Source organism: Pongo pygmaeus, chromosome 1, assembly GCF_028885625.2.
Source record: "Pongo pygmaeus isolate AG05252 chromosome 1, NHGRI_mPonPyg2-v2.0_pri, whole genome shotgun sequence".
Classification (NCBI taxonomy): Eukaryota; Metazoa; Chordata; class Mammalia; order Primates; family Hominidae; genus Pongo; species Pongo pygmaeus.
In genome coordinates this window covers 187,139,031-187,147,480 of record NC_072373.2, presented here as the reverse complement: position 1 = coordinate 187,147,480, position 8,450 = coordinate 187,139,031, and the positions used below count along the sequence as shown (strand labels likewise).

At 50.6% G+C, this 8,450-nt stretch overlaps 1 protein-coding gene across 2 annotated transcripts; it reads left to right on the top strand.

The window, feature by feature from the left end:
- The first annotated feature begins 4,053 nt into the window (after nucleotides 1-4,053).
- CDC20 (cell division cycle 20) lies at nucleotides 4,054-8,368 on the top strand. 2 transcript variants are annotated; one of them, XM_054491652.1, is made up of 11 exons: nucleotides 4,054-4,193; nucleotides 4,354-4,583; nucleotides 4,677-4,825; nucleotides 4,912-5,008; nucleotides 5,156-5,284; nucleotides 5,380-5,576; nucleotides 5,686-5,780; nucleotides 5,908-6,136; nucleotides 6,295-6,420; nucleotides 7,370-7,487; nucleotides 8,131-8,368. In XM_054491652.1, the coding sequence occupies exons 2-11, from the start codon at nucleotides 4,403-4,405 to the stop codon at nucleotides 8,307-8,309; spliced, it is 1,500 nt and encodes a 499-aa protein (XP_054347627.1). In that variant the 5' UTR covers nucleotides 4,054-4,193; nucleotides 4,354-4,402; the 3' UTR covers nucleotides 8,310-8,368. The 2 variants fall into 2 exon arrangements, with proteins under 2 accessions (XP_054347627.1, XP_054347635.1); XM_054491660.2 differs by having other exon boundaries at nucleotides 4,150-4,219.
- Nucleotides 8,369-8,450: the final 82 nt, after the last annotated feature.

Here is an 8,450-nt window from a genome sequence, read left to right as displayed (position 1 = left end):
CAACAAGGTGCTAGCACTAGCCTTAGGCATCAAGGGGTAAGGGAGGGAGTGGTTCCCAGATCACCAGAGAGTAGCTGTAAGACAGGGCTGCCAGGAAGGAGTCATGGCCTTTCTTTGGTGGAGGGGTGCAGCCAACCTCTGGGCAGGTGGCAATGAGAGAGCCAGGGGGATAGACAGCTCAATTTCATGCTCTTCCCATTCCAGTCTTGGGTCCCTAGGAGTAAAGTCAGAGCCTTTCACGTGGCTGGGGAGGAATTATGGAGATTGGGTATACTGGATGTCATCCATTTGTCCCACCCAGACCTATTCTCCATCCTTCTCCATCTTGTCCTATGCTTAGCAAGGCTGATTCATATGGCCGGCATCCAAGCATTCTCCTGGGCTTTGGTCTCTGCTTGGGTTCCAACAATAGGAGGATATTATGGATTGAATTCTATTCCTTTCCTCTCCCTCAAATTCACATGTTAAAGTCCTTTTTTTTTTTTTTTGGCCAGGCGTGGTGGCACACACCTGAAATCCCAGCTACTTGGGAGGCCGAGGCACAAGAATGACTTGAAACCGGGAGGCAGAGGTTGCAGTGAGCCAAGACCACACCACAAAAAAAGACAAAAGTCTTTTTTTTTTTTTTTTTGAAACAGTCTTCACTCTGTCGCTCAGGCTGGAATGCAGTGGTGTGGTCACGGCTCACTGCAGCCTCAAACTCCTGGTCTCAAGCGATCCTCACACCTCAGCCTCCCAAGTAGCTGGGACTACTGGAATTACAGGTGTGCACCACTAGCTTGGCTAATGTTTTCTGTATTTTTTTTTTTTTTTTGAGATGGAGTCTCGCTCTGTTGCCCAGGCTGGAGTGCAGTGGCGCGATCTCGGCCTACTGCAAGCTCTGCCTCTCGGGTTCACGCCATTCTCCTGCCTCAGCCTCCCGAGTAGCTGAGACTACAGGTGCCCGCCATCACGCCAGGCTAATTTTTTTTTATATTTTTCTTAGGACGGGGTTTCACTGCATTAGCCAGGATGGTCTCGATCTCCTGACCTTGTGATCCGCCCGCCTCAGCCTCCCAAAGTGCTGGGATTACAGGCGTGAGCCACCGCGCAGGCCTGTTTTCTGTGATACTATGTTGCCCAGACTGGCCCCAAACTCATGGGCTCAAGCAATCCTCTGGCCTTGGCCTTCCAAAGTGCTGGGATTACAAGTGTAAGCCACCACACCCAGCCAGATGTTGAAGTCTTAACTCCCAGTACTCCAAATATGACCTTATTAGGAAATAGGGTCATTGTAGATATAATTAGTTAAGATGAGGTCAGAGCCCTAATTCAATATGATTGGTATTCTTATAAAAAGAGAAAATTGGACACACATACACACAGAAAGAAAGCCAAGTGAAGATGAAGGCAGAGAACAGGGCGATTCTTCTATAAGCCAAGGAATGACAAAGATTGCCGGCCAGCGGAGAGGCATGGAACAGATTCTTCCTCACAGTTCTCACACGACTCTCATGACACCTTGATGTGGAACTTCCAACCTCCAGAATTGTGAGACAACCAATTTCTGTCATTTAAGCCAGTTTGTGGTACATGTAAGCCAGTTTGTGGTACATTTAAGCCAGTTTGTGGTACTTTGTTACAGTAACTCTAGCAAACGAATATAGAGGATATCAGGCGATGGGCTACACAAGTTGCCTATACTTGCTGGCTTCCCGTTCTCCCTATTTCATTCTTTCTGCAACTTCTCCAAAATGGATCTCAAGCACCCACTTTTCTGATCCTGCTCTCTCCAGAGTCATCGGTGATTTGATTTTCAATGGCCAAATCTGACCCTTTCTGTCATCATTCCACTTGACTACATATATTAGAGTATCTCCCACTTCAGGATCCGTGTCTGGATAATTTCCATTGCCTTCCTTCATTCATTTATTATTATTATTATTTTGAGACAAAGTCTCCCTCTGTCACCCAGGCTAGAGTGCAGTGGCGTGATCTCGCTCACTACAACCTCTGCCTCCCAGGTTCAAGCGATTCCCCTGCCTCAACCTCCCAAGTAGCTGGGATTACAGGCGTGCACCACCACACCTGGCTAATTTTGTACTTTTAGTAGAGACAGGGTTTCGCCACATTGGCCCGACTAGTCTTGAACTACTGACCTCAAGTGATCTGCCCGCCTCAGCCTCCCAAAGTGCTGGGATTACGGGAGTGAACCACCACACCTGGCCCAAATCCTTTATTTTTAAATGTACAAATTCCCTGAGGCTATACCCTTTATCCTTCTCTATAGCTACCACCAGAAGTTGCAAATTACTGCCATATTCCCCCCTCAGATGTTTTATTTGGTCCTTCCCTACACAGAAACCCCACAGGTACCACAATGCCTAGCAGATGAAGTCCAAAGTCTTTAGCTTAACATTTAAGACCCTGACCAACTTGACATGAGACAACCTTTTCTATGTTTTCTGGGAACTCCCCACCTCTAACCTAAGTACATCCAATTCCTTATTTTCCAAGGTAATTGGAAATAGAGAATGCAAAGGCTTCAAGTCAAAGATAATAACATTATCTGTCAGCATCGGAGTGGACTTTAGGCTAATGATTGAAAATGATTTTTCCAGCCTCTTTCTGGGACAGTATAGCGTATTGTTAAGATTGCAGGGATTAGTCAGATAGTTTGAATCCTGGGCTCCCCTACTTATTACTGGCTGCATGCCTTTGGGCAAGTTTCTAATCTTTCTGACCCAGTTTCTTTTTTCTGTAAAGGGAAGATAGGGTATCTATCTGCCTTATGGGATTAAGTATTGAACTCGATAATGTATGTAAACTTTTTTTTTTTTTTTTTTTTTGAGACACAGTATCGCTCTGTTGCCCAGGCTGGAGTGCAGTGGCGCGATCTCGGCTCACTGCAAGCTCCGCCTCCCGGGTTCACGCCATTCTCCTGCCTCAGCCTCTCGAGTAGCTGGAACTACAGGCACCCGCCACCACGCCCGGCTCATTTTTTGTATTTTTAGTAGAGACGGGGTTTCACCGTGTTAGCCAGGATGGTCTCGATCTTCTGACCTCGTGATCTGCCCGTCTTGGCCTCCCAAAGTGCTGGGATTACAAGCGTGAGACACCGCGCCTGGCCTGTAAACTGTTTTAACACAGTAGTTAGATGGTCCATAAATGGTACCATTATTATTTTTATTATTGCTGCTCCACCTCTGAGCACATTCATACAGTTCACTCAAGTCATTATTAGAGCACTAGATTGAGTGGGAGTCAGACCTGGATTCCCACAAACTTCTTTGTATGACCTCGGGCACATCCCTTCCCTGGGCCTCCGTTTCTCCATCTGTAAAATATGGATTTGTTGTCGGGGTGGGGAGGGTACACCACGCACGGGTTAGACTAATGGATCTCTAAGGTCCTCGCATCTTTAAAGCCCCAAGGGGGTAAGCCACAGTGCCTCCTGTAGGGCAGTCTAAGCTTATCTTCCAGATAGGCAGGTTTGAATACCGATCCTTTTTCTTGACCTTAAGGAATTCATTCACCCTTTTCAACCTCATTTTCCCTGTTTGTAAGACAACAGCAAACGAGACAAACACACGTTACTTCCTTTCTAGCAGGGTTCCTACCCGGCGCCAAGCAAAAGTGGAATGTACCCTAAGTAGCTCTGGCCTTCTTCCTGCTCCCAAGCTTCCCAATTCCGTCCCCTGCCTAGCTGCCGCCCGAGGCTCTCCTTCCCCTTCTAGGAACTGCTCAAGCGCCTTGGGCACTCCATCGGGTTCTGCACCAAGTTCTGCATCATAAATACGACCCTCGTGTAGGATTTAAGTGTGAACTTCTGCAGGTTCTCGGACCCTGAAACACCCGGGGCCAGACTTTCCGAGCTCGCGGCGGTAGAGGGGACGCAGAAGGGCGAACCGAGACGACTCCAGGACGCTGAGGCAGCGCGGGCCCCGCCCGGGCCGGCCGGCTTTCCAGCACTAGTCCTCTGGCGCCGGCTCCCAGCTCCTCGCGCACCCTTCAAATCACGCTCCGGCGCTAGACTCTCGTGATAGCTGAGACTTGCCCCGGAAGGCCCGCCCCCTGCGCCGGAGAGGCCAATGGGCGAGGGCAACGGTTGCGACGGTTGGGTTTTGAAAGAGCCAATAGGCACTCGGAGCGGAGAGTTTAAGAGGCGTAAGCCAGGCGTGTTAAAGCCGGTCGGAACTGCTCCGGAGGGAACGGTGAGAGGCGGCGGGGCTGAGCCGAGGTGGGGCCGTGGCCAGGGGGAGGGGGTGCTAGGCCGGAAGGGGCTGCAGCCGAGGGTGGCCCTGATTCTGTGGCCGGCCAGAAGCGAAGGGGTCCCTTGCTGTCCCCTGAGCACCGTCGCGTTCTTTCCTCCAGGGCTCTGTAGGCACCAACTGCAAGGACCCCTCCCCCTGCGGGCGCTCCCATGGCACAGTTCGCGTTCGAGAGTGACCTGCACTCGCTGCTTCAGCTGGATGCACCCATCCCCAATGCACCCCCTGCGCGCTGGCAGCGCAAAGCCAAGGAAGCCGCAGGCCCGGCCCCCTCACCCATGCGGGCCGCCAACCGATCCCACAGCGCCGGCAGGACTCCGGGCCGAACTCCTGGTCAGTGAGGTGCCAAAGGGACTGAGTGAGAGCAGCCTTCATATTTTCTCCTCGGGGAGCCTGGTCAGACTGTCTTCTCTTTCTCCGCCCCAGGCAAATCCAGTTCCAAGGTTCAGACCACTCCTAGCAAACCTGGCGGTGACCGCTATATCCCCCATCGCAGTGCTGCCCAGATGGAGGTGGCCAGCTTCCTCCTGAGCAAGGAGAACCAGCCTGAAAACAGCCAGACGCCCACCAAGAAGGTATGTGTCCTAGAGGGGCTTAAGGCACGGGACCTGACTGTTCTTTGGATAATACCATCTTGCCTCTCCACTACCCTTTATGCCAGGAACATCAGAAAGCCTGGGCTTTGAACCTGAACGGTTTTGATGTAGAGGAAGCCAAGATCCTTCGGCTCAGTGGAAAACCACAAAATGCGCCAGAGGGTAAGACCCGAAGTTCCTGGTTCCTGGAGGGAGGTGTCAGTTCATCTCCAGGGCTGAGCACAGATATCTGTCTGCTCTTCCTGTCTAAGATTGAGGGCAAGGGAGGTGTTGATTTTCCCAGCGTCTAGACTCACTCCGTTGCCACAGGTTACCAGAACAGACTGAAAGTACTCTACAGCCAAAAGGCCACTCCTGGCTCCAGCCGGAAGACCTGCCGTTACATTCCTTCCCTGCCAGACCGTATCCTGGATGCGCCTGAAATCCGAAATGACTATTGTAAGTGCGTCCTTATCCTCGCCTCATGGATGGAGAAAGAGGGCCTGGGACCACACAAACAAGGAAGCTCATGCTCTTCTCTCCGCCTCTGACAGACCTGAACCTTGTGGATTGGAGCTCTGGGAATGTACTGGCCGTGGCACTGGACAACAGTGTGTACCTGTGGAGCGCAAGCTCTGGTGACATCCTGCAGCTTTTGCAAATGGAGCAGCCTGGGGAATATGTATCCTCTGTGGCCTGGATCAAAGAGGGCAACTACTTGGCTGTGGGCACCAGCAGTGCTGAGGTGCAGGTGAGATGTGTCCTGTGCCGTCATTCTCACCAGTCACAATGGGCTTGCACAGCTGGAGGATATTAATGCCAAGTCCCAATCTCTGATCCTAGTGGGCTTCTCTCTCTAGCTATGGGATGTGCAGCAGCAGAAACGGCTTCGAAATATGACCAGTCACTCTGCCCGAGTGGGCTCCCTAAGCTGGAACAGCTATATCCTGTCCAGGTCAGTGGTTTTTGTTGGTCTATGGTAGTCTGATATTTGCCCACCCTACCCTTGACTGTACACCCCTGAACTGCTTGCATGCATTTGGTGCTGCCACAGAACCTGATTCCCTTCTTTCCTCCTCCAGTGGTTCACGTTCTGGCCACATCCACCACCATGATGTTCGGGTAGCAGAACACCATGTGGCCACACTGAGTGGCCACAGCCAGGAAGTGTGTGGGCTGCGCTGGGCCCCAGATGGACGACATTTGGCCAGTGGTGGCAATGATAACTTGGTCAATGTGTGGCCTAGTGCTCCTGGAGAGGGTGGCTGGGTTCCTCTGCAGACATTCACCCAGCATCAAGGGGCTGTCAAGGTGAGTAGGGTTGGGCTGAAGCCTCTGCAGACCCTCACCTATAACCTGGGGACTGTTAAGGGGAGAAGGGATGGTAGGATTGGACTGGGTTAGTCTGTGACCCCTAGAGCTCCTTGTCTAGCTCTAGTACCTGCTGACCCCACCTTTATTCCATCTAGGCCGTAGCATGGTGTCCCTGGCAGTCCAATGTCCTGGCAACAGGAGGGGGCACCAGTGATCGACACATTCGCATCTGGAACGTGTGCTCTGGGGCCTGTCTGAGTGCCGTAGATGCCCATTCCCAGGTAATCTTTTGCCTGTTCCTGCCTCTCCCACATGCATTCTTACTGGGCAACTACATTCACTCCAATGGCTTCACCAACTCTATGCCCTGGTGATTCCCAAACTTCTAACTCAGCTCTCACTCATGCGCTTCATTTCCAGCAGTCTGTGGCCGTCTCCAATCCTATGTCCTATAGGCACCACCACCTTGATCTGTCCCAAATTAACCTTGTCACTTCCCCTTTCCTCCCTGAAATGTGTTCCTTCCTGTCTCACATTGCTTTGGAATGGCAGAACCTGCTCAGAAATCTGAAAAACCTCCTAGAATTTTTCATCCTCCTCACCAGGATCTATCAGTTTTACCTCAAAATATCATTGACATCTGTCCCCTCCCCTCAGCCTCATCCTTCCAAGTGGAGGCCCACTACAATGGCTTCCTCATTGGTGTCAAGTATTCTTTGTTATCTCCTGCAATGCGTCCTCCATGCTGTGGCCTGTTACACTGTACTGTCCTTAAACCTGTGATGGCTTCCCATCACTTATGGCATATAATTCAAATCCGTTAGAAAGATACTTGAGGCTCTCTCCTTCTACTCCCTCCACATTCAGCCTTCACTGTAGATATGGACTCTAGAGCCAGATGGCCCAAATTAAAATTCTGGCTCTGTCATCTACTAAACTTGAATGTGACCTTTGGCAACCTATTGAACTTCCTTCTGATTGATTCCTCATCTATACAATGGATAATACAGATGCTCCCTGATTTAAGTCCCAGTAAACCCACTGTAAAGTTAAAAAATGCTTACGTCAGGGAGTGTCTATAATTTGCCTCTCAAGGAACTTTTGTATGGACTGTGATCATTCAATTCTGAGTCTGGAGCACATGGCAGGGTGCCTAACACTAGAATGGGCTCAGCTCTGATTTAAGTAGCCTTGGCTGTATGTCATGCCCACACCAGCTCCTCTCCACAGGTGTGCTCCATCCTCTGGTCTCCCCACTACAAGGAGCTCATCTCAGGCCATGGCTTTGCACAGAACCAGCTAGTTATTTGGAAGTACCCAACCATGGCCAAGGTGGCTGAACTCAAAGGTAAGTGGCTAGGTGAAAAGCTGGACATAAAAGGCCACATAACGTATGACTGAAATGTCCAGAATAGGCAAATCCAGAGAAAAAACACATTAGTGGTTGGCAGGGGCTGAGGAGACAGGGTAATGGGAAGTGTTGAAAATGTCTTAGAATTAGTTTTAACAGTTGTACAATTTTGTGAATATACTAAAAACCACTAAACTGTACACTTTAAAAGGATGCATTTTATGGTGTGTGAATTATATCTCAGGAACACCATTGAAAAAAAGGGAGGAGGCCGGGTGCAGTGGCTCACGCCTGTAATCCCAGCACTTTGGGAGGCTGAGGCGGACAGATCATGAGGTCAGGAGATAGAGACAATCCTGGCTAATACAGTGAAACCCTGTCTCTACTAAAAAATACAAAAAATTAGCCAGGCGTGGTGGTGAGCGCCTTTAGTCCCAGCTACTCGGGAGGCTGAGGCAGGAAAATGGCATGAACCCGGAAGGCGGAGCTTGCAGTTAGCTGAGATGGCGCCACTGCACTCCAGCCTGGGTGACAGAGCAAGTCTCAAAAAACAAAAAGGTAGGTGGGTGGCCCAGTGCCTCCTTTATGGGAGGGCTATGGCTGCATCAGCATTCATATGTACTGTTCTCATTTGCTCCAGGTCACACATCCCGGGTCCTAAGTCTGACCATGAGCCCAGATGGGGCCACAGTGGCATCCGCAGCAGCAGATGAGACCCTGAGGCTATGGCGCTGTTTTGAGTTGGACCCTGCGCGGCGGCGGGAGCGGGAGAAGGCCAGTGCAGCCAAAAGCAGCCTCATCCACCAAGGCATCCGCTGAAGACCAACCCATCACCTCAGTTGTTTTTTATTTTTCTAATAAAGTCATGTCTCCCTTCATGTTTTCTTTTTTTTAATCTGTTTCAGCTAATGCCTTTCTTCTTTCATGACCTATGTCCCAGCAGCCTTCCTAGGGGCTCTA